The sequence below is a fragment of the Rhopalosiphum padi genome, chromosome 3, assembly GCF_020882245.1.
Source record: "Rhopalosiphum padi isolate XX-2018 chromosome 3, ASM2088224v1, whole genome shotgun sequence".
NCBI classification, from domain to species: domain Eukaryota; kingdom Metazoa; phylum Arthropoda; class Insecta; order Hemiptera; family Aphididae; genus Rhopalosiphum; species Rhopalosiphum padi.
The window spans coordinates 28,581,746-28,608,530 of record NC_083599.1 but is presented as its reverse complement, the minus strand read 5'-3'; the positions used below and the strand labels follow the sequence as shown (position 1 = coordinate 28,608,530).

At 29.7% G+C, this 26,785-nt stretch overlaps 2 protein-coding genes and 1 pseudogene across 2 annotated transcripts; 1 reads left to right on the top strand and 2 right to left on the bottom strand.

Annotated features, from left to right (window-relative positions):
• Positions 1 to 4,960: 4,960 nt before the first annotated feature.
• Positions 4,961 to 14,197, bottom strand: LOC132927906 (membrane-associated protein Hem). Its single transcript, XM_060992479.1, has 21 exons — positions 13,864 to 14,197; positions 12,655 to 12,759; positions 12,408 to 12,551; positions 12,176 to 12,318; positions 11,600 to 11,761; positions 11,376 to 11,491; positions 11,006 to 11,252; positions 10,614 to 10,936; positions 10,297 to 10,494; positions 9,992 to 10,226; positions 9,337 to 9,469; positions 8,953 to 9,251; positions 7,688 to 7,935; positions 7,516 to 7,618; positions 7,177 to 7,405; positions 6,990 to 7,083; positions 6,650 to 6,903; positions 6,506 to 6,590; positions 5,998 to 6,278; positions 5,747 to 5,836; positions 4,961 to 5,639 (listed from the first exon to the last, which is right to left on the bottom strand). The coding sequence occupies exons 1-21, from the start codon at positions 14,002 to 14,004 to the stop codon at positions 5,496 to 5,498; spliced, it is 3,774 nt and encodes a 1,257-aa protein (XP_060848462.1). The 5' UTR covers positions 14,005 to 14,197; the 3' UTR covers positions 4,961 to 5,495.
• Positions 14,198 to 14,382: 185 nt separating this feature from the next.
• On the top strand, positions 14,383 to 26,414 carry LOC132927907 (ATP-binding cassette sub-family F member 1). The gene is made up of 18 exons (XM_060992480.1): positions 14,383 to 14,618; positions 15,535 to 15,660; positions 16,587 to 16,727; positions 20,866 to 21,009; positions 21,560 to 21,733; positions 21,949 to 22,095; positions 22,232 to 22,384; positions 22,470 to 22,598; positions 22,698 to 22,813; positions 22,904 to 23,145; positions 23,295 to 23,523; positions 23,602 to 23,834; positions 23,957 to 24,194; positions 24,272 to 24,461; positions 24,559 to 24,737; positions 24,815 to 25,048; positions 25,859 to 25,931; positions 26,020 to 26,414. The coding sequence occupies exons 1-18, from the start codon at positions 14,546 to 14,548 to the stop codon at positions 26,205 to 26,207; spliced, it is 3,009 nt and encodes a 1,002-aa protein (XP_060848463.1). The 5' UTR covers positions 14,383 to 14,545; the 3' UTR covers positions 26,208 to 26,414.
• Positions 17,572 to 18,366, bottom strand: LOC132927909 (uncharacterized; annotated as a pseudogene).
• Positions 26,415 to 26,785: the final 371 nt, after the last annotated feature.

Sequence of the window (26,785 nt, the reverse complement as noted above, 5' to 3'; positions counted from 1 at the left end):
TTCTATCAGAAATCATCACCATAGAAGAATCTAAATCAACTTATAAATGTAATAAAGTTTGAGTTCTAGTTATAATGATATATATATATATATAATCACTCACTTAAAAATTAGGTACTATTCATTATAAATATGATAAATTTACTTGATCACTATGGTCATTTCGAGAGCTGGCGGTGTTATCCCTGTCGTCGCGTCGCTTAATACTCGTATACTGTCGGTCACTGTATATAATATAGGGATATAATATTATACTGTCTGCAACAGTGCAGCTGCGGCCAAAGGATTCCACGCAACCTAACGATAATAAAATACATATTAAATATATTTAGAAACTTTTAACATTTGACATCATTACATCAATAACAAAATGTAAAAATGTTATGAAAATAAAGAAAAAGTAACTCCCAGCGGTTATGATGCTGAGAGTTATCTTTACTCGAATAAAAAAAAAAATTCAAATAATGCTGCAACGGCAACCGCGGTCTTTGCTCTTCGTCCCGTATAGTGTTAATGTAATATTACTAGGGAACGGATTTAAATGCAAATTTTTTTCTGAGTGTCCGAAAACATTACTTTCCAAGCTCAAAGTTAATTTCATATATCACGATATTAAAAAATGTATCTTTTATTTTGCATATTTTGCATTTGTTGACATTTTTAGTGCATTTTTTTTATGTTATTAAGTCTTTTTTATTTTTATTTTTAGGAATTGATAAAATTCAATAACATTTAAGCATCACCTGATAATACAGTGCTATTATGAAACACAAGGTAAAACTATAACGAATGTATTTATCTAAAATGTATATTAATTTTTTTTAAATAATTTTCAGAGTAAAAAGAAGATAGGTGAACTAGAAGATGATGAAAATGATACGAATTTTTAATAGGTAACCAAAAATAAAAATTTATATAATTAAACAAATTTTTTTAAATGTTAAAAATCATTTAATCGTGTTTTTTAAAGTAATTTTTCTTGTTTTTAGAGCATTTAAATCCGTTCCCTTTACGTACTCAATGGATATAGTACATTAATACGCATATTATTATTTATTTGAGAAAAAAAATTGTCACACGTCGAAAACAATGACAACAAAGAGAGGTATGTACCGTCTACGAAAAATATTTTTACAATAATATTATATATCCTATAATTAGTCGCTATTGGCATACCGGAAGTTGGTGTATCGATGTCTGAGCGCACGGTGGCTGTTGGGTGCTGCGTGATATCAATAGGTATACTTGTACTATTATGTCAAACAGGTAGTTCGTCCGACGGCTGGAGTGACGAGCGTAAAGGAGACTTGTGCGGCTTCGAGTCTGCACCAAAATATTGAAGTCGAGAGGTGCGGACGTATAGTTATATAGGAACTATATCGGAATCGAAATTCCTAGAAACGGAATTCCGCTAATCGTTTCTTATAAACTTATTAGTATTGCAGTATCCGATATCGTTATTACTGCATCGTAGGCGTGCACAGATTTAACCGATTATTAATTAAATATTTATCAAAAATACGATTGCGCATTACATTTAAGTTTTTTATTGTAAAAACGACCATTAGCAAGCAAAATGATTACATTTCCGCGAAACATTTTATTGATATTCGATTTGAAATAGCGAAAAACTCACGTCGGTACCGATATTGATAACGTATTATATTATATTGTAATATAATATAATATAATATGGTCCTATTACCTAGCCATAATAGGCACCTCCTATACGCACGTATTTGTATACGCTACAATTATAATTATAGCAATAAACATTAAATGTATATAAATATATTTATTGTATAACAATAACAATAGGTACCTAATAAAAATAGCTGTTCGGTTTAAAGGAAATGCTTTTAATTACATTTTATTAGTTGCATAATACTATTGCAATAACAATATTATTTTATAATTTTAATACCTAAACTTGTTAATTTCAGTAAGTTAAGTTTAAAACCGACGGAGGTACTAAATGTTAGGAAACTAATTGATAAGAGCTCTAAATGTATGGAAAATAGAATAAGAGAATGCTAATGTTTATGAAAATATTGAAAATAATTTTTTGAAAAATGAAAATATAATTACATGCCACATGGAAAATATTTTACACAGAATATAATAACAATGAAAATAAAGAATCAGAAATCTAAAATCATGGAAATTAAAATTAAAAAAATTATATTCCAAGAAATTAATTTTCCTACAAATTCATAGCCCTAGTAATAACTAATAACAGTTAATATAAAAAAATATTGTAAAAAAAGGATATACACTTATTTACATAAGAGTTAAAAAGTCGTATTACATAAAAAAAAGATTGCATATTATAGGTAACCCTATGGTTAGGTTTAACCAATAACCTCCCTAAAAACTGGATCTTAATTGCGTCAATGTAATTACAATAATAATTATTCTAATAAAATTTGATACATACTACATAGTCAATTTAATTTACTAATAACTAGATGCTCGCCTGGTCACAAATCCGTAACGTGTACTTTTGAATGAGAATAAGAAAATTTATTTTATTTTAAGATTTTACACGCTAACGCGAGTTTTATATAAATTTATATTTTTTTTGTATAACAAACAATAAAGTATGTACAAAATAGTTAAAAAAAAAAAAAAAATAAAGAAATAATTGTTTTTTCAGATTAAAAGACATCCAAGTTGAAGTTTAGCTTATGAAAATTATTTTAATCACTTTTATTTTAATTTAATTAATTTAATCAAATATTATTTAAAATTTATACTAAATTTATTAAAAATAAAAACAATATCTGCATTTTTTTAGTGCATTTTTTAGAACTGTTAGGGCATTAAAACATTTTTTAATGGCATATTTTGGAGTATTATAGGGCATTGCATTCGCAGCTCTACTAACAGCTAATGAATAGGACTAGGAACTTTTTGGATGATGCTCTCCTAGCCACAAATTTGTTTCATTAACATTAGTTATTTTACTAATTTCACATTAGTTCACTTCTTATTGTTTTTTGTCGACCACAATGCCGATAACTTACTTAAAACTAAAATTACCATGGACTAAGAACGTCGGTTAGTGCTCGTCTATGTCATTTTTTGAGTAATTACTAATTTGTAAGCTTTGATAAATGTTTATAGAATTTTATAGTTAAATGGAGTGCAATTTAAAAAAAAAATGTATTTTTATTAATTTAAAACAAATATTTGCAATTTTTTTAGGTCATTTTTTGTCATTTGAATTTTTTTAAGTAATTTTTTAATGTTATTAAGGTCATCAACCTCCGAGCCCTACTGGCTACTAATGAACTATATATTTATAATATTATATATATTGAATTTACTAAATTAACTATAATATGTACTTAATTTATTTCAATTGAACATCAATAATATTAGAATATTAGAATTAAAATGTATTAACTTTATTAAATAGTCTTTAATTCAATTTAATTATTAATTCTAATAATAATTCCCACTACTTAGAGGTCAGCATTTTTTTTTTTTTTAATATTTTATGATATACCTAATTATTACGATTTTATTTCTATACTTTTAACATTCTTTAATAATTTGATATAAAATAAAATTTTAAAATATGAGTTTTCCATGTTGTTGGCTATCCAAAATTTTGGTTTTCCATTGTATTAGATTTCTACGTTTTTAGCTTTCCATATTTTTAGCTAATCAAAATTTTAGTGTTCCGTGATTATAGCATTCCGTATTTTTAGTGATACACGTTTAGGTGTTCTTCATTTTAGCATTCATTTATAATTATTTTCCATAAAATTAGTAACCCAATTTTTCTTTTTCTTATTATTTACCATGAAATTATTTTCAATTAATTTATATTCAATTGAAATTATATTTTCGTTTAATTATTTTCATAACTTTTGATTTCCGTGATATTAGTTTCCAACACTTTATATGCTTCCTTAAATCTTTAAAAATATTTTAAACTGTTTTAGTTTATTATCTTATTTTTATCAATGATATGGCTATACTTAAACTGTTAAATAAAAGTATGAAACTCTTTATTTGCATTGTTAACTCATTAGTATAAAATATTTTTTTTAGATAAATATAGATTTACAATTATTGTAGCAATACATTTTTATTTTTATTCATTATTTTCCAATGAATTATTTTTTTAAATGATTATTATTGTATTATTACTGCATGTAATTAATTATGTAATATATATCTGATAAGAAATTATTTATTGTATTTTCTTGTGCTGTATAAAACTATTAAAAACAATATTATATGTAAATCTTAAATACTGATTTAGATGAAAAAAAAAAGAAATAGAATAACTGAATCTAATATTATATTAAATTAAAAATAATATTCTCTAATGAATTATGCATTTTGATTTAGATTTAGGCTTTTGGTTTTGTGTACATAGATTATTTCATTATAATATCAACATTTACATAATTATAGGAATTCTGATTGTTCAGATTGATATGCACTACAATGTAAAAATAAAAATTTAAAGATAAGTTACTATAATGCAATAACCAATCATAAAATATAAAATTTAAAAAAACAAACATATTTTTCCACACAATGTAATCAAATTGTATTTGAGTTTATTGAAATACCATCTACTAGTGGAAGTTATATAAAATCTGAATACAAAATATGAATAAAAAAAAAAAAAAAATGAAAATTCATAAGGATTTTTTTATTTGAATTTATACAATCTGACGGAAATGTATTCTGTTACATTATATTCAACAATATGAAGTATGATGAAATATTGTCATATTTAATTATTTAGATATGTGTTCTTTATGATTTTATACAAATAATTCTAACAGGTATTAGTCATATGTACAGATGATAAAGTATTTTCTTATAAAATATAAGTAATGATATAATTAAATAAATTATGATGAATTTTTTCTATACCTCGGTACAATTCTGGTAACATATTAAGGTATAGTTACTTATGTTCAGAAAAAAAAAATGATGTATTTTTGTATTTATTTGTTATACTCACTCTAAAAACAATAATTATGTCTAGAATATTCTACAAAATAATAATATAAAAGAAACAATGAGGATAAATAGTTAATATTAAATATAAATTGGCAATAGCGCAAGTGTAGTAGAATTTAATAACTAACACTAGTAATTGCAGTGATATAAAAATGTTCTTGTTATGTAAATTGTTCTGTGGCTGGCACGCAAAATTTTACAAAATAAAAATCACTTTTACAACTATAATAAATAAATAAAAAAATAAAACTAAGGGATTAAATAATACAATAATGATACAAATATTGAGATTAAACAATAAGAGTAATAATATAACATAATATAAATTATTAAATAGTGTTTGCCGTACCATTATTAATATAAATGTTCTCGGGAATGTGAGATAACACATTTAACACATACAAAGGAAAATATATACCGAAACAATCACAAAAATAATCGACAAAGAAATCATAGTCATAATGGATGAGAAATGAGTGATTGAGTGGAAGTAACTGATTATATTATATTTGATGTGAAGATGATGAATGACCACCATGCTGATGATGCTCGATCTTGTAGACAGCATGATACGCATTTCTTATCAGAGCGTATGGGAAACATGACTCTAGGAGATCCATGGTGAGAAACGGTGACTCTTGAACAATCTGTTAATATGATATAATATATAATATATATATATGTGTAATGGTCTTGGTAATAAAGTATTTAATATTTTAGTGAAGGTGATAAAGAAATGCATATTAATATGTACCTGATCTAGCAAAAGGTATACAGACTCGCGGTTACGCACAGTGTCACGGTCAGCTTCTTGGCCAAGACGCAGCAGACTGGATGAGGCAAGCTGAATTTCATAAGGAACATAAATTTTAAAATATATTTTTTTATAAAATGATAAAAGGCATCTGCCACTTTCATCATTGATTAACGTAGATGTTGGTGGTAGAGAGAATAGAAAAATTTTAATAGGTAGCAAGGTTAGGTTGTTGAATTTTCAAAACTTACAGCCAGGAACTCTTTCATGCGGTCTTCAATATCGCTCCCTGCTGCAGCAACTGAAGTGGGATCAGCTCCAGCACCTGTCCCAGGTCCTGCACCAGCAGAACAAACAGTGAACAGTGCCCCAAACACGGCATTCACAGCAGCTGCTACACAGTGTACATTGTTAGCATGCCCTTCCAGCGAAGCACGGTAAAATGAGTGTTCAGACCGTGCTAACTTGGGCACAGAGACGGCCACAAAAACCATAAGCAAACACGCAGTTAGATGTTCATCATGCTCGTCAGCTATAAAAACAAATTATATTTATACACAATTTTCTTAAGAGGACGTTATACTCATATGTGTTGTCTTTGTCTAGAGTAAATTTACTCTAATATTAAAGCTAACATCACAAAATGTGTTCTTCTGAACGCAAATTTGCTATGATGTATGTTAGTAAACATAGACAACAAATGCGGGTACAACGTCTTCTTAAATACTAATATGTAGTAGATAACAAAGCATAACATACCAGTCTTTTGATTGCGCAGTGCAGCTGCCAGCGCTGGGTCTACTGCACATTCCAAGCCTGCAGCCGAAGCCATTTCACTGACAAGCTATAACAAAATGGTAAGGCCATTAATTTTAAAATTAAAGATATAGATAAAACACTTACCATTGTGTCAGCAGTTGCACCTACTCCATTGACACTTCCATTTCCTCCTACCATTACTCCTCCGACTCCGTTGATACTACCATTACCCATAACACCACCAACACGGAGCTGGTGCTGCTGGTGATAATCCTGGACACTAGCTAATAAGAAGGGCACGCGGTCTTCAAGGACATCACGAAGCGCAGACTGGGCTAACTGACGAAAACTCAAAATTACGCCCACTATAGTCATGCGTTGAAGCACGTTGTCCACATCTAAACACAATTAACTCAAAATGTAATAAATAATAAATTTAAGTATGAACATTAATGTGTGTGGTTTGCAATGAAGTTATTCTTACGTTGCAGCTTTTTGAATTCGGTTTTCATCACGTCTGGTTTATCAAAATTAGTGCGAAGTGCTAGCAGAACTTCACGATTAGCAGCTACTAATTTCTAGGGGTAAAAATAATTTGATTAATTGTATGATTCAAATTTATTTCAACATTTCTAAACATTTAATTATTAATAGAAACTATAATTACTTACCTTTAATTCTTGCACTTGACTGGCCACATGCCATGTCAGTGTCTCATTGAGCAATTTCATCCCATAGGGGCCTACAAGTTCAGCAAGTGCTCGCAACTCGCCAATGTCACTAAATTCCTCTGCATTGAATGGTACTGCACCATCTGCTGTAAGACTGACAAATGCTCGTTGATTTGGCGAATAACAAATGTTGCCAGCACTAACTCGACGTAATAGAACTTCTGAGTACCTGTGAACAGTAAGAGGTACTGCAATTAGTACATCACCTTTATTGTAAACCACATAATCTCTAAAAGTAAAAACTATTATTAAAATTATCAAAAAGTAAAAATCCATTACCACTGAGTATACGACGATGCAATAGTTTTGTCACCATGGCTATCGGCATGCTGTGTTTGTTGTAGTAACGCATTGTTGAACACTCTGGTCACGTCAATATGAACTACATTAAATTTTCAAAAATAAGATTAGTTCACAAAGTGGTAGTTTATTAGTAGTGATTAGATATTACCATAGTTTTCAACAGTTTGTAAAACGCTCATATAGGCCCGAACACTAGCTAATAACTCTGACGGTTTAGCAATGTCACCTGTATCAGCATTAAACATAGCCATGCCCACTAGAGCCCGACCAAACCGAGTTTCTAGATGTTGATGCAAGTACTCGCGTGGCGCGAACGTATATTCCCACACATTTATTGTTGAACAGTAATTCAGTGCGTAGCATAATTCAGTAAGGGCCATGTGTAGTTTATCCATTCTATCGTGTAAAAAATAAATGAATAAAGCATAAAAGTTATCATTAGGGCTCAGATTTATAATAAATACATATTTTACTGTGACTTGATAAATTCATTTCAAGAGATTTCAAATTAAATGAACTATATTTTGTATTACATATTTTTCAATAAGTACATGTTTCTCAATAATTCCATTTTTTCTTACATATTTCGACAAATTCGATCCGACTACTTCAATGTTTACAGAAAAAGTTAAAATACTTTTAAAAAATAATAATTTGAAAAACAAGAGTGTAAATTTCTGTTAATTATTTTTTTTTGGTGGATGTCTACAAAATAAGAAACTCGTGACTCAACTTTAGTTGAAAGTTTGAATATTGTAGAGGAAACAGTAAAAATTATTCTACAAAAAAATTCTAGTTTTGCGTAAATGAAAGCTATCAAAGTATTTGTACTAATCGTTCTTTGAAGTTTCATTGAATGTGAACTTTCCTTTCATAGTCAAAATGCAATACTGTCCAATAACATCAGTAGAAGTCTATTTAGTCAGGATAAGACAATTTTACAATCAAATTTGAAAATTTAAAAATGCATGTTATTATAAATCATAAAAATAATTAATATTTTTATTTTTTTTTTATTTATATTTTATTTTATAATTTTATAAACCTTTTTTAAAAATAATTTTACTATTTATAATATAATTTATTTTATTGTAAACTCATATGGATATATTATATAATTAAATATTAATAAATAAATCATATTAGTAAAATATATATTTTGTGTTTTTTAGCACATATTTTGGTAGCATAAATAATATGGTTTCATGTATACAATAAATCCGAGCCCAAGTTATCATTATGTGTAACATAATATAATGCAATTTTCAATTGAAACATTTTGAAAAATAGAACAGGATTAATTAATCATATTTTTTAATACAATTTTGTTGATTGTTTTTATCTATTTATATAGTTAAATTGATTATAAAAACTAAACCCTAGAATACATAATCAATGATAGTAGTAACTCACGTGGTCAACTCCTCACGTGTCTTCCGATAACTCTCTGACCCGGGTCTGTCATTGTCGTCACCAGCTCCTCCAAGTAACATAGAAGCTCCTGCGTTTTTCCCTTTGTTGGATGTAGATTTGTCTTTTTTCTTTCGGTTTACTGCTTGTGCTATCAGCAAAGCACAGTGTTTGGGCAGAAGTCGATCACTCATCGTACACTGTTCATCACAAACGGTTGTCAGAATGTTCTTGGCTTCTTTAGCCATATCATCTAGAAACATATTAACTACTGACAGGCTGCGCTCGCGAATGTGGTGACGCTAAAAACAATAATTAGATCATATAAATATTGTTACAAATGATTTATTATAGTATAATGGGATGAATAATGTAGTATAATGTTACCTCTTCAGGACAGAGTTCATGTGCACATGACTGAAAATGTCCACAGACTAGTGGGAACGCTATAATGTACCGATTCTGAGCTGGGAACTCGAGACACATATGGAATTGGTCTTCAAATGTTTTATTGTAGAAGCTGCCAAGTAAACAATAATAAAATGTTAGTGATTAGAGACTCGAATTAAAAATGTAACCTTCCCATAATTTTATATGGACCTTATATCCAGGTAACAAGTCAAATTAAAATTAAAATTAAGAAAGACAGAAGCTAATTCATTTATATTTTATATATATGTATTACGAATAATGTATGACACTAGTCAATTGTTAAAACTAACTAGCTAATGTTAAGACTAACCACAGATTTTCGACTTAAATCAATTATTGTATTTACCTATACAAGTAAATAATATTAATACTAGTTAAAAAAATAAAATTAACATTAATCAATTACTATTGACTAATGGCCAAATAATAGTATCCATAAAATTAGAATAACTTATACAAGTGATTCTTAATATTTACAACTCTTCATGCAGGCATTATTACATTTCAATAGTAGCTAAAATCTTTAGGCACTTAACTAAACATTTGATAGCTAATCTAAATAGCAGCTAAGTGTTAGTATTAGTGTTAACTCCATATAATATAAATTTACCAAAATAGTGATAAATCAGAAGTGTCAACGAGCATTTCATCCAAATAGTCCACCATACGTGTGTGGTGTGCTGCCGTGTCTAGCTGGGAAGCTAGCTGACGGTGTTCAAAAAGGTTAAGTTTTGAATTGTTACTATTGTATCCACCGCCACTGGATCCAGCAGACGAGCAATAGGCTTGAACGCGGAACCAGTCGAGACGTAGAGCGCGTAAGTCAAATAACTCATTGTCCTCCACTATTAAGTTAAAATTATCAAATAAATTAAAAATTAAACATACGTTAAAAAAAAAAATGTGGTTAAGTACCTTGCTTGACTGATAACGCAGAAACGGTATGCACAATAGACTGGAGGATTACATAAGAAGGATCCTGTTGATAATGTTGTTGATCTTGCTGATTTCCATAAACAGATTGTATAGATTGCGCCAATTGGACAGCATCAAATCCAACTAAATACTGAACATAGTAACGTTGTACAACCTGACTGTACTTGCGTACTAACACTAAAAAGTTATAACAAATACATTTTTATAACAATTGAAGAAATAAAAATGAATCAAAGGGTTACAGTTGGTTAAAATTATTTATTTAAATTATTACAATAAATGTATTGGTAACTCACTCCGAAGCTCCTCCATGTGAAACAACAACTCAGGAAGTTGCCTGTCAACTAAAAGGTCTTCTACACCAGATGATGACTTTCCACTAGAGCTAGATTTTCCAGTACCTCCTGTACCTGTTCCTGTTCCTTTTTGACTATTACCTCCTCCAGAATTGGGGGCACCATGTCGCAGCAACCAGCATACTTCGTCTCGAGCTAAGCTTAGCCCAATAAATACCAATAGGACTTTCGGTCCCAATAACCCTGGTTGATCAGTTAGTATCAATGCCAATTCTTTGAGTGCTGTGCGTAAGTATTTACGCCGCTCACGGTGACGATACACCCTACATATATCAAAGCAATTGGGTAAATTATTACATAATTAAAAATGTTTTAATATTAATAATACTAACGCTTTTTGTGTAGCATGGGTATGTGCCTCTTTTACTTCAGATACCCTCTTTCCATAGCCCTTAAGTGTGTCGAAAAATGACTGAACAAACGAGTGAATGGGAACAGTTTCATCCCTAAACAAAGCAATGGACCAATTTGACTCTAGTGCAGCTAACCACAGTTTATGAGCCACATTGCCATCTTGGTTGTGTTGCTGCTGGTTTGGTGGTTGTTGCTGCAACGTCTGATGGCATAGCAAAAAACCAACTGCCCACAAAAAATAATAAAGAGAAACATTATTAAATGTTGATTTAAAATGTTGGTATCTCCAGTAAGAACAAGCTATATAAATAATTAACAAAAAAATAAAAACTAAAAATGTCTACTTACATATAATCCATCGTTCCATTGTTTCCAAGGATAAATATTCGCATGACACAGTGTCTGTAGATGAAGGTTTCAGTAGTTGTGCAGGGTTTCCCACCAGACTGAGTTTTTGGTCAGACCTAAAATTATAGTTTAATTAACCTGTAGTATATTAAGTGTAGGAGGCAATGGCAAGTCAGCATTTCTAAATAAAAAAATATTGTTATCAAATAAACAATTGTCTTTACCTCCACTTATCTGCTGTCAGATTGCGTTGCACATACACTGGCCAAAGAGAACGCAGGGCTCCAGATAAAAGCTTAGTATGTGGCACAAATTCATCAGCTAACCGACGCACTGGTTGCTCATAGTCTACAATCATTTGGCCAAGACGTGGGAAGCTTAGATCACTGTAAAACAAATTATTGATATACTGATAGTAAGAAATAAAAAGTTGGATAGTGAAAATATCACAGTTTTTTGTTATGCAAATATTGTTAAAATATTTTCCAATTTATATTCTCACTTGTATAGTAGTTTACTGTTTTTTTTTTAGCTGACATTATAATTAGATTATTATTATATTGGGAAAAAAATGAACAAATCAAAAGTGGAGAACTATGCCATAAGCCTGGTATAGAGATGCATACACTATGATAATATTCTATTACCTATGATAAAACCTATCCATTTTGCTGAGTGTTAAAATGTATAGTATAGTTAAAAAAATACAGAGATAACTGGAGTTTAAAAAAAGTTCTAGATGATTGAAGAGTTAAGTATATTAATTATTCTGTGTTTCTACATAGAAATAAATATATTACCTTTGATTATGTACCATCTCATGTGCAGCATTAAATAGCCCTAATACTGCCTTGCGATCTTCAACACGTGATAGTAAAACCATGAGGGCTACGTATGTGGCCACTAAGTCTAGGTAAGCTCGTGTTAGCTCATAATTTACAGTCTATTAAAACAATGATAATAGTTAACAAAAACGAGCCTGGTTATAACAATTTTTTGATAAATTAAAAAAAAAAATACTATGCAACTTACAATATCCAGATTCACTTGGCATGCATCCATGGTAGTCAAAAGTTCACACACTTGATCTTTGAAATCAAGAAGGTCAACAAATGTGTAATAGTATAAAGACAGTGATTTTATGATGTCGCTACGTATGGGTGTAATAGCCTGAAGCTGTTTTTGTATGAAAAATTTTCAAAAAAAAAACAAGACAATATTAAAGCAATAAATATTTTTATTCAGCAGTACATAATTATTATTGGTTAAAAACACTTACACCTTTGATGTCTACATTGGGAAACCTGCGCACAATGTATTTGATTGCAGACTCTAGTGTTTTGTCAGACAGGAAAGCTGGCTTGGATTTGGCATCACCGCATGCCTTATATTAAAATAATTTTAAAAGTGATATTTAATATTATAATAGTAAACAATACAACTAAGTATATTTTTTGACCAAATGTTACTTTTTAAATTGCCTATTGAAGTACAAAAAGTTTGCATTTTCATTATCATAGTATAGATTACAAATTCGATTGAAATATTTGTATTTGATCTTAAAATATGACTAATTTCTCATAAAATGTACAAAGTCTAATGTGTAGCATATTTTTTTCTTATAATAATAGCAAATTAAAGAAATAATGGAGTATTTAAAGATCTATTTCAAAATAATTATCTATCAACAAGTTTTAAATAAATATGTGATGTGATAAAAATATGTTACCAAAACAGTTACAAGTAGGAGTTGTAAGTTATGAGTACTAGTTTAAATTATTTTAAATTATTTTAAGTTTAAATTTTATTAATTAAAAAAATCTATAGATGTATATTTTTTTTAAATCCAAATACATTTTTGAGCATTTTCATTTATATAAAATAATCAAAATTAAGTAAAATATCTCTAGGTCTTTGTAATATTTATGAATATGCTTAGGTATGCACAATATAAAAAATATAATACTTAGCGTCATGCAACTAAATTCTAAACATTTTAACTAAATATATTAATTACTAACTTAATTTGATATTTAGAGTAGTAATATTAAAATTGTAAAGTAATAAAAAAATATTGTTATATATTGTATTAATACAATATTTATTAAATTTGAGTCATCTTTAATCTCATTATTTTAATTTCTCATGCTCAAAAGAATTTCAACTAAAACATTTATTTTAATTTTTGTATTTTAAAAGATAACTAGGTAGGTATTGAATCTATTAATACACATTTGAGAGCTGTGAAACACGTACGGTTTATTTTAACCAAACATACTACAGATGGAAATACATAGGATAGGAACCTATTATTTTTCATAATTATAATCATGATCATGACACACCTAACTCTGACGGTACCAACACCGTCATCATAGCAATGCAGCCACCGCCTTCATTAGAAGGATGTGTCTTTCAAACGAGACGGTGATTGCAGTAACCAAACAACAGTAAATGCACAGCGGTGAATCGGGCAATAGGAACGTACCTTCTTGATGTTGTAGATCCGTGTGAGCATGCCCACGCCCCGGTCGTTGATCAAGCTCAGCTTCTCGGCCAGCTTGTGATGGCCGGCCGACAGACCGCCACCACTGCCGCCTCCCAGAGACGAGCCCGAACGCGACGACATCGTTTGGTACGTCGACGGTGACGACCGTCCGTGCGTCCTACAGGCTATTTGCGCGCACGCGTCGATCGAACGCGTATATTTCTCAAGTTCCACCGACGGAAACGTCAATTCCGGCCGAAATTGCGACTGTTCGGTTTGTTATTGTGATGATAAACAGCGTTTGTGTGCGCGTGAGAGGCTGCGTCTCGGTGATAAATTGATAATGGAAACATCAGCAACAACAATAACATGGCGGTAATGGTACGCCGCGTTCGCAGTGCGACAACATGGTCCACCGTCGAAGACGTACAGATAGCGCTGATGGTAGGCCGCGGCGGCGGCTGCGGTGGCGCCACATTATCAGTCACCGCCGCTGTTATCTCGTCGGCGGTATCACATTATCTCGGGCGACGACGTAACGTGTTTTCGATTTCACGTGCCGATTAGAGTGGAAAGCTTTCGCGACTCCGCTGTGCGCGACTTCTCCGGTTGCCGTGGTGATTCCTGTTGGTTTTTCGAATTTTCCACCGCTCGTGGCAATTTTGTGCATTCGTATCAAGTCATGCCGCCCAAGAAGTCGAAGAAAGCCAACAAGCACAATCAGGATTGGGCCGACGACGACGATGATTCGGCCGGTGAGTCAGTTGCGCCTTGTACCCTATATCCGTAGTCACTCATTTCCGTCCGGGTAGAATGCTACTACAGATTATATATGTCACCACGTCAATGTCGCTGAAATAGTCAGTGGCTGGGATGTCACAGCCAATCTTTAACATGTAGCGTTGACTGCAGGGGACCATTAAGTTATAATCGTTGTTCACTTTAAATGATACAATTTTTTTCTTTTTTTTCAATTAAAATACCTACCTGTTATAGAATTCACTTTCTGTGTGTTAATTGTTCAAAACATTGCGTCTTGTAAAAAATACGAATACTTAGTTTCCAAGTTAGTTTCATTATTAAGTATTAGTTGCAAATATTAAACTGTAGATTTAAGTTAAAAGTATAATATGTCCTACAATATATTATCTAGTGAAATTAATAATTATAGCATTCACTTTTAGGTTGAATGTTGGAGGATTTTAGAGTATTTTAAAATTGTCATATTTTACAATTATAGCTTATTTTAAAATTAATATAACTATAATCGCTTAAAATTTTTTCACTTAAATTTGTAAAAGATCAATTTAATCTTATACTAAAGCTACACCACAAATCAAATAGCATTCTGACATTCTCTTAATATATTGAATCTTTCTTCAAATCTAATAGTATCTAATCTAGATATCTAATAGTAAAAATTCATTTTTTTATTGACTTAGGTTAAATATCATATTTTAGTGAGTAAACGTAATCAAATTTATTCTCAATTCCTATTTCTACATGTATATTTTTTTTTTTAATGAGATTCTTACAATTTCCAAGATAATTTAATATTATGTATCTACTTATAAAATCAAAGTTAAAGTTTTTATTTTATTTCATTAAAAACTTTTCTTTTAAAAATGTACCAATAATATTTATAAATCTTTTATTAATGTATGAATTTAGTGGATATATTAGCTGCTGCCAAAGCAAATGATGATGAAGCACCGGTACAACCTAATCGTGGAAATAAAACTTCTAAAAAAAACAAGAAAAAGAATAAAAATCAAGATTGGGAAGATGAATCTGAAGGTATAATATTTTTGGCTTTAATTTATAGTGTTAAGAATTTTATACTACACAATGAGGTATTTCTGGCTATCTTGTATAATCTGATACTATATTTTTTGTATATTTTTAAGTCAATACATTCAAAAATGTTTTTAACATTGAAAAGATTATAACATATTTATTATTAAAAACATTTTTTATTAATATTTTACACCAATATAGGCAAATAATAAAATATAGTAAGCTACATAAAGAATATTTATGAGCTAAGCAAAATATTTTGAATAACGTATTTCAATTTATGCATTTTTTTAGTTGTATAATACTTATATAGTATTGAATGTTTATAGAAATTTTCAATGGATAAGAAAATCAATATTAGTTATTGAGGTTTTTGAAACTGCATTTTATGTGTTACTGATATAAAATGTAATAGTATTTATAAATTATATGTAAAATATAAATTGAGAATCATCCATATACTGTGACAATGGGGTTACTTTGTGTATATGACTGGACTCAAGGAACAAGAATTGATGAGTATATTTGAACTAAAATTGAAAAGAATATATCGAGGTAGTATATTCATGTTATATTCAAGTTAGGCTTTTATCTAAATATTATATTTTATAAAAAGAAATTAATATTCTATTAATTGTCCAACCTTTTGTAGGTAATTTTTTTTAAATTTAAATCTTTAACCAACTTAATTTTACTGCTTCAAATTAAATTTTAGTTATTAATATAATCTATTATTAGTGTTTATATTGTCCATCTAATAGGTATATTACTTTATAATAAGTTTCCTCTGTAATGTATATGTAATATGTAACTTGATAATTTTCCAGAAGTTTTGTTTGTTGTCTATTTATTAAAATATATAAGTACTCAAATATTTGTGGTTAAAAAATATTGGAAAAATTATTATTTTAATCTTAAATTTATAGATTTGGTAGATATTTTGGCTGCCTCAGAAGTAAATGATGATGCAACTACCAATGAGCCACCACAACCTAACCGTGGAAATAAAATTTCTAAAAAAAACAAAAAGAAAAATAAGAATCAAGATTGGGATGATGAATCAGAAGGTAAATAGTTTGGTTATATATTTATTAGTAATCAATAGGGAATTAATATTGATTTGAATGCAAATTGCATTTTTTCTGAATGTCCGAAAACATTGCTTTCTGAGCACAAAGTTCAATTCATACATCAAGGAATTAAAAAATGTAATTTTTATTTTGCATTTTTTGACATTTTTAGTGCATTTTATATGTTTTTAAGTCATATTTATATAGGAATGGATAAAATTCGATAGAAATATATGAACATTCATTCTAAAAAAATTAAAAATAAATATTTATTATGTTTTTACCGATCAGATAAACCCAGATAAAATTATTGTTAACACGTGTAGACACGTGTATGTGTACATACATACAAGTTACAACATATATTTTTATCAGATAAATTTTTCATAATAATGTGTTTTTTATAAGTTTTAAGTTTAAAATTGTAATTTTATTGAATTTAAATACATTTTAAAAGTTTTTAGGGCAATTTTTAGTGCATTTTTTTGTTATTTAAGCATTATTGAAGGCATTAAGTCGTATTTTTTTAGGACATTTTCTTATTTTTTATGGCATTATATTTTGTTCCTTAGTTATCATTTAAATTTACACTAATAATCCAAATCTTACAATTTAACTGAATGTAGTGTTATCAACTAAACAATAATTATGATGTATTGATCATCTGTTTCTTTAAGTTTAAAATGGCAATCCAATTTTCAAATCCAAAAAATCTAATTTTGATAATAATGGAATGGTATGGTATAACCATTGACGCTGGCAAATAGTTCTACGAAGAAAATAGATTTGTTACAACATATAATGGCTTGAGGAGACTTACGAGATTTTATATTTTTAACCATTAGGATTTAGTTATTTCTAATTTTTGCGCAATGTATAAAGACGTGAATATCTGTCAATACATTTGAAACTGGACTTCTGTTTTTAAAAGGCAGTCTATCATTAAATATATTGAGTTCCATCGTGTCTTACAGCCATTATACTGATGATTGATTCGGAATTCCTAGTTGTTTTTGTTTGTTTAATAATGACTGTTTAGCTACATTCTAGTGTTTGAAATGTCCAGCTAAAGCACTAAACTGTTTTATTAACTCTGAAAATATTTCTTGTTTTAGTGCAACATTAATGGCTAATACAACTTTGAGCTGCATATGTCACATCCATGTTTTCATTGTCTATTGTAACATTTAATAATTTTACAGCATTTACTATGTTTTTCGCGTTATCTGTAAATTGTAATCATAGTAGTAACTTTACTATTAATTTCCCAATTTTCAAAAATACAAGTTAAATTTTCAGCTAGATTTACTGCTATATGAGGTTCTGCCATATCTTGTGTGGCTAAAGTAAATTACATTAGTGACCATTGATTATGGATTATGTTAGCAGTTAATGATATTAACAATATACATGATTTTTGAGCCATTAAAGACCAACCATGTCAGTGGTGCAAACTACACTTTTCATATTTTGCAATTCATTTTTTTTTCTTCAATGTTGGATTTCAATTCATGTAGCTTTTTTCATTGCTTGATTTTTACATATTTTATAATTAGGCTCCACAACAGCCATCAACTGTCAAATTGGCAACTGATTCATATAGCCAATGTTTGGTAAATTTGTTCTGTTTTTTCATAATTACATTCACAATCACTATTAGACCACATTTATCTAGATTTTCTCATTATTTTCTATACTCAAAGAAGATGTAGTAGTATTATATATTAGAATTGTATCACTATCTTGATTGATGGAAGTTGTATTATTCTCATATTCAGAACTATCAGACCTTATAACTTCTTCGAAATCATTAGATAGACCATGGATGTTAAGATCCCAATAATTGAGACCTAAAATATGTATTTATTGAATATTATATATTTATCAATGAATTACTTTCATCCTAATCAAACTAAAATAATAATTTTTTTTTAAAAAGTTTAAATTTTTGCATTATATTAATATTGGTAGGAATGATATATTAATGTATTTATATTTTATGTGTATACCTATAGTTATTGGCTTTTGATAATTATATAATAATTAATAATGACATTGTATTTAATTTTACTCGTAATAATATTATGAAAATATAATATAGATTTTAAAATAACTAATTCAAGTATAATATAATGCACTCATTGTTTTTTATTTTATGTAGAGGTATTAGGTAATAAGAAATAACAGTTTTTTATACCATTAGTTTTTACAATGCTTAAAAAATTAGAATATTTCAGAATTAGGAATGTTTATTATTTGAGAACAAATTTTATTTTAGTATTAAAGTAAAAATATTTAAATAAATATTAGTTTACTATTTAAAGTTTCATAAAATATACTATATGTATAACTTGGCACAAAAATAATGTGATCGGAAAACAAATGCGTATATTCTACTGATGAACATAAATTTGAACTTAGATATAAAATATTGATCCTTGTTGATAGATTCAAAAGGTATATAGACTCCTTATTATATCATGTTAAATCGTAAAATTCTAAAATAAATACTAGAATTCTGCAATATTAAAAAATATTATGTATATTCATTTGTAAAATATTTAAAATAAAATTGACAACTTCATTATTATGGTGTCTAGGTACTTAAGTGACCTAAAAGTTGTTTGATATTTATGATCTGAATAAAAAACATAATTTATTAATTACCTCTTTGCCGCTGATTCTTTTAGTAATTTCATTTGATGTACATTTTGTAAATATCTTATTATAGACCCAGTAGTTTCACTGACACAGGAGTATTTATTTTGGTTGTCATCACACAGATTACAATAGGTGCGATCTCCTTTTCGCTTAGCATAGTCCCATGCCCAACTTTTTCTTTTACCAATTTTTTGGAAAAACTTGTATATTACGTTCCTTTAATGTGGCTGCACGCCAACCCAATGGTTGATTGTTGCAACAAATATAAATTATAGAATTGAAACTCTACACATAATATCTAATCTTTCGTAAAAATATTGTGGTATAACATAATAAAGTATGATAAAAGTCCATTAAATGATAATAAAATGAATCACTAAATTATAAATAAATCTCCAAATAAAATACGACAAAATGAAGATAATTAGTGTTTAATACAGGTTTTTGTAATATAATATAATATGACAACCTTCTAGAAATCATTAGTTGACAGTTATTCCTTTTTGTAAAATTAATAATTTATTTATTATGATAAAAATAATACATTTTCTTACTAATTAAAATTATTCACGTGATTACAATATTCACGTATTCACTATTCACATGATTATGATTATGATTCCGATACATGTTCACATGTTTTAGCATTTATTATGTGTGTTTTATTTTGTTACATTCATGTGTTTGCAATATGGGTGTACATGTATGTTTGTATTCTCTTAAAAAAGTAAGATCCCTAGTTATGATGCTGAAAAATTGTAGTTTTAAACATTTTTTTTTTTTAAATTGAAAAATTAAAATATCAATGTACGACTTACATATATACATGAAATTAATACTTATAGATGATACTATCAAAACATCAGTGTTTAATCATAACACTGACCCCATTGTAGTGCATTTAATAACAAGGTAGATGACGCTAATTGGCATTATTCAGTACATAATAACAATGTTAATATATACCATTTGATGTCATTCGTAGAGAATATATTAGCATAAAAATATGATTTTGTCTTTAATTTTTTTAACTAATCAATTTGATACATTTTAATTTCTAAATAAGGAGGTGCCAATAATTAGTTAAGATTAAAATTAAGTTGATTTTATTATTAATACAAATTTGATAAATATAGCTAAATATCAAAATAAAATTATTAAATAATTATTATCAAATACTTTTAAATAATTCAAACATAAATATATCATTAATCATTGCAAAAAAAAAAAAAATGATTTTAAATTAAATAATTTGGTTTAATTATTCATAACAATTTATATTATTTTTATTACTCTAAAATAATTTTAAAATTAGGAAGTACTTTTGTATAATTTAAGAATTTTGATTTAGTTCAATTTGTTTTAAATAATTATAGAACAAATAAATGATAAAAATTTAATATAATACAAAGGTAATAATATATAAAATTAATTACATTCATTTTAATAGTATTATACTTGTTGTAATGTATAGATTTAGTTGATCTATTGGCAGACACAAAATTAAATGATGACGATGTTGAAGAAATCCCCCAGCCAACTCGTGGAAATAAAATCTCTAAAAAGAATAAGAAAAAGAACAAAAATCAACAACAAGATTTGGAAGAAAATTCAGCAGGTACACCTAATATTTTTGCTTGTATTTTTATTATAACATTATACCCTTATATTAAGTCATATGCTTAGTTATTTAATATTTAAGACCTAGGTAATAATTTTACATTAAATTTAAAATTATGTATCTAAATGGAAAATTACACTCATCATGTCATATCTAATTTATTAAAACTCTGTAGTAGTGACATCAAATTGATAACTGGATGAATATATCCAATATAAATGTTTGAAAGAATATAATTAATTTATTAATTGCCGTTGATTTATCTTTAATAAAACTATGTTGATCTAAGCTTATTAATGGTGTTAGCAGTGTTGATATTTTTCGATTTAATTGAGTAAACAATTAGATTTACTCAATACATAATATAATCTCTATCAAACATTGTAAATTGACTAATGATATAGTCTATTTGTATTGGTTACAAAAAGTAAAACAAAATATTTTTGTATGGTATTTTTTTTTATAAATATAACCGTATTAAAAATGTATTAATTTTCCTTCAGCTGTCCTTTTACCGCTAATATTATACTTATGTTGTTTTTTTTAGTTGATGATGATGATGATGCTGATGATGATGACGTTAACATTAAGGTTTCAACATCGCCAACGGAAGAAGTCGTCGACAATACACCTGTCAAAATTCCGACGGGAAAAGTTTCGAAAAAAAACAAAAGGAAAAAAAAAGATTTTGATTTGGAAGAAGACGACGATGACCAACTGGGTTAGTTATAAACTATAATTATTTTATTTTCCGAAGACTAGGACTAGCTAAATGTTTTTATAATTTTATTATTTTCACTTAGTATCTGTGTATTAATATTGGTTATCATAGAGATTTTTATTCCAACGTTGGAGGGGAGGGGGATCGTTTGAAGTTAGGTGGTAATTGAGATTATATAAATGACAATTAATGAATTTCGTCATGTTTTGTTATAGTTCAAGACAATGTCGACAATAAATCTTCGGATATCGTTGTAGAAGAACCTGTTGATGTTGATGATGATTTGACAGAAAAATCTGACGAGAAAATCGAAAAGGTCACCGATTATATTGAAAATGACAGTCCTCCAACAGCTATACCAGGTAATGCGTACCTTTTATCATTTCGTTCACGATTTTCGGTGCTAGTATTTCTTAACGAGAATTTCGTCCTGTGTTATAGTATGATATATTACGTTATATTTTTCTATTTTAACCTACGTTCATGTCGGTATTTTAGTTATAGATCAAGACGTAGATGATAAAGACGGTGGTGATGTAGATGAGGATCTGGAAGCCGCTAAGCTCGCTGGAAAAAAGAAGAAATCGAAAAAAAATAAAAAGAAGACAAATTATGACGAGGAAATTTTAATGGAGGCGTCGACAGCAGATGGTTTGTATTTTTTATGTGTAGTAATAATTGTATATTGATAGCGTCGGGTCATTATTAATTTATTCGGTTTATGGTAATTCTGTAGTGACTGTAGAAGACGATAAAAGCAAAAAGTCTGATATCGTCGAGGAAATGCCCGTTGAACAGAGTGCTGACGTAGCTGACCTCGAGAACGCAGTGACTAGTGCTGATGGTGAAAACGAGGATAATGCCGGTGAGTTTTTAATTTTTTTACTAGTATATTGTATTATTGTGCAATAGCATGTTATAATAACACGATTAAGTGCTTTAATATTATGTACATCTAAATTAGACCAATTCGAGGATGAAGCTGTACCAGAGATAGTAAAAGTGCCCAAACAGAAATCGAAAACTAAGGACGTAAACAAATCACTGTCCCATAAAGAGAAAAAGAAAATGAAAAAAGAGGTACATGCGATATAATGTGAATAATTATCATTTATCAATAACCGATGAGCATATTTTGATTTGTAATTAACGTATTGTTGTTGTTTCAAGTTGGAGTATCAGAAACAAATGGATTTGATGACCAAGAAAGGGGGCCAGGGCCACAGTGAGTTGGGAGCCAACTTTTCGGTGTCACAGATTCAAAAGACAGCAGGTCAACTAGCGGCCATGGAGCACGCAGTTGACATTAAAATTGACAGCTTTAGCATTGCAGCCAAAGGTCAGGATTTGTTCGTCAACGCCAGCTTACTGATTGCCCACGGCCGGCGATACGGTCTGGTCGGACCAAACGGGTGAATACCGATTTTATTATTATGTTCTCCTAAAAAATACCACTAAAAGTTGCTCCTTGACTATTGCTTTAGTGACAACTTCAGTTACTTAGTAATTTTTTCGTCCTCGTTGTCTAATAATGATTTCAATCTGTTAACGCTATTCACAGTCACGGAAAAACGACACTACTCAGACACATTGCCGAGCGGCTGTTCGATGTACCACCTGGTATTGACATCCTGTACTGTGAACAGGAGGTAGTAGCTGATGAAACAACAGCGGTAAAGGCTGTACTTAGGGCGGACACACGATGTACAGAGTTGCTTGCTGAGTGCAAAAGACTCGAGGAAGCTCAAGAAAAAGGCACGGGTGAAGACGTAACGGAAAGATTAAACGAAGTGAGTAAGGATTGGGATCTGGGTATTTCGTAATTCGGTGATGTATTTGTAAAACACCTTTTCCCTCTCATAACATAGGTTTATGACGAGCTCAAAGTACTCGGGGCGGATTCGGCTGAACCCCGGGCTCGCCGTATACTTGCCGGTCTCGGTTTCTCTGCGGCCATGCAGGACCGGGCTACCAAAGATTTCTCCGGAGGCTGGCGGATGCGTGTGTCTCTTGCCCGTGCCCTATTTCTGGAACCTACGTTGTTGTTACTTGACGAGCCGACTAATCATTTGGATCTGAACGCTGTCATCTGGCTGGACAAGTGAGTTACCCTGAGTTGGTTGATGCGCATATCATATTGTCAACACAACATGGATGTTTTGCTAATCGAGCAACACGTGTGTTGCACAAATGAACGGTTATTGTTAAACAGAGGATTTTCAGTTATTTGCAGGGATGGAAGAAAACTCTGTTAGTTGTATCTCACGACCAGAGCTTTTTGGACAACGTGTGTAATGAAATCATACATTTGGACCAGAAACGATTGTTTTACTACAAAGGTAATTACAGTATGTTCAAGAAAATGCACTCGCAGAAAAAAAAGGAGACTATCAAGGAGTATGAGAAACAGGAGAAACGGCTGAAAGAAATGAAACAACAAGGTCAATCCAAGAAGCAAGCTGTGAGTTGGTTTATTTTCGTTATCAACCCAAACGCTTCTCAGAGCTAATCTCTAATGAAAATATTGTGTAACTGTAGGAAAAAAAACAAAAAGAAGTATTGACCCGGAAACAGGAAAAGAACAAGGGCAAACCTGGTAAAAATGCCGGCATGGACGATGACGACAACGCGGAACCCACGCAGCTATTACAAAAGCCTCGAGACTATAACGTCAAATTTTCATTCCCCGATCCCAGTCCGTTACAACCACCTATATTGGGTCTGCACAGTGAGTTTCTTCAGTAACTTAATTCAATTAACACAATATTATTAGTAGAGGTGAAAATGGCATCGACTGATATTGTGTCTTTAATTTAATTGTATAGGTGTGAATTTTGCATATCCCACCCAGAAGCCGTTGTTTAAGGAAGTCGATTTTGGCGTTGACCTCAATTCTCGGGTAGCTATTGTCGGGCCCAACGGTGTGGGTAAGTCAACGTTCCTCAAGCTATTAACCGGTGACTTGCAGCCTACCATCGGTGAAATGCGCATGAACCATCGGATGGTATGTATACACACACACACACACTCGATAATAGTTAATGTAAATTTAATATTTGTCTTACACACATTTTTTCGCAGAAACTTGGAAAGTTCGACCAGCATTCTGGTGAACATTTGACAGCTGAAGAGACGCCCGCTGAATATCTGATGCGGTTGTTTGACCTACCGTACGAGAAAGCGCGCAAACAACTGGGTACTTTCGGCCTAGCTGGTCATGCGCATACCATCCGCATGAAGGACTTGTCCGGTGGACAAAAGGCCCGCGTTGCACTGGCTGAACTTTGTCTGAATGCTCCCGACGTCATTATATTGGTAAGCCCCGTGATATCACTTTGGGATAAATCCAGTTTTATTATAAAAGGGGTTTAGTGAAAATAATAAATAATGTATATAATGTATAATGTACAATATGAGGAACATATTATTGAAAAAAAATAGTTTGCAAGGTATTTTGTATCTAAAAATTTGAAATCGATTTTTAATATTTTCTAATAACTGGATAATACCAATATTTAAACATTTTAATATAACATTAATTTATTTAAAATTCTAAATGTAAATTGTGTATTTTTATGCAACATATATATCCCCTAGTTAAAATGATTGGTGTGTCAAAAAAACCAACTAGAACCATTATCTTAGATTAAATTTTTTTCATTCATTTGTTTCTTTATATTCTAAGATTTTATTATAATATTAAACTTATTTTTCAAGTAAAAACCTTAACCGACAGTTTGCAAAAGAGTAAACACTTTACCCTAAAATTATATCACAGAACTTTTACATTTATATTTTTTATTGGGAATAATATTGGCCACATGTTGCCACTAATTAGAATATAGCATAGTCATACTATGTTTGTTAAATCAATGATATGTATTAATATTAAATTAATGTTTGTATCATATTGGTGTATAATTATTATGGTGTATTATTTTTATTGGGTAATCTTTTGATTCATTTTTCTAAGAAAAATATTAATAACAGAAAAAGAATATTGTAATACCAATGCATTTATAAAACATTAAATTATAAATATGTCCCAAATCCAATTAATACATATTTATGGTAGTGTTTTTTTTTATAGTTGTTGCTAATACTGTTCATATTACTGTTTCATAGGATGAACCTACAAACAACTTGGATATAGAATCTATTGATGCTCTAGCAGAAGCGATAAACGATTACAAAGGAGGTGAGTAATATTAGATAGGCATATCTACTATAACTTGCTGACCCGTACAATTTCATGATAATTAATCTTGTCAACGTTTGCGATCAAGGTGTCATAATTGTATCTCACGATGAACGACTTATCCGTGACACAGAATGTACGCTATGGGTTATTGAAGATCAAACCATTAATGAAGTGGACGGCGACTTTGACGACTACCGAAAAGAGCTGTTGGAGTGTCTTGGCGAGGTGATCAACAGTCCAAGCATTGCAGCCAACGCGGCCGTCGAACAATAACAGCAATCTGGTGTTGTCGATTATTAATTATGTTTAACAATTTTGGTTGTGTGCATGGACACATCTGATACTTATAATTATATTGTTGTTGTCTTTGGCGTATTTGTGATAATATTATCGTCATAGTCAAGTGACGTACTGTAATTCCTATTTACGTGCCTTTGTTTACTCACAATATATTTTATGAATAAATAAAATAAAAATTAATGTTTGAAGAAAACAAACACTATTTAAGAATAACATACAATAATATTATATTCTGGAAACTGATGGTTTTTCTAACCTAATCAACTCTGATACTAACTAATTGTATTTTATTGTGTTTCTGGGAACCAAAATAACTATTATTACATCAATATAAACTTGTAACTTTTTGTGCAGAAATGATGAGTATATAAAGTATTATACTAATCGGGAAGAAGTGGACTGATTTTTCAGAGTAAAAATAGTTTTGTATGTTGGGTGTAAATGTGAGAGAATGTAATATATTATTGTATGTATTTCATGTTTGTGTGGGTACTAAATTAGTTATAATAAACTAGATCAGTGGTTCTCAATATTTTTAGGACTAAGACCCA

Excerpts from the sequence above, each read along its gene's own strand:
- LOC132927907 (XM_060992480.1), top strand. The coding sequence starts at position 14,546 with ATGCCGCCCAAGAAGTCGAAGAAAGCCAACAAGCACAATCAGGATTGG. Across the intron at positions 23,524-23,601 it reads TAACGGAAAGATTAAACGAA|GTTTATGACGAGCTCAAAGT; the intron begins GTGAGTAAGGAT and ends CTCATAACATAG. Across the intron at positions 25,049-25,858 it reads CTCCCGACGTCATTATATTG|GATGAACCTACAAACAACTT; the intron begins GTAAGCCCCGTG and ends ACTGTTTCATAG.
- LOC132927906 (XM_060992479.1), bottom strand. The coding sequence starts at position 14,004 with ATGTCGTCGCGTTCGGGCTCGTCTCTGGGAGGCGGCAGTGGTGGCGGT. Across the intron at positions 12,552-12,654 it reads CCAATGTAGACATCAAAGGT|CTTCAGGCTATTACACCCAT; the intron begins GTAAGTGTTTTT and ends ATACAAAAACAG. Across the intron at positions 9,470-9,991 it reads TCTGATTTATCACTATTTTG|CTTCTACAATAAAACATTTG; the intron begins GTAAATTTATAT and ends TTTACTTGGCAG.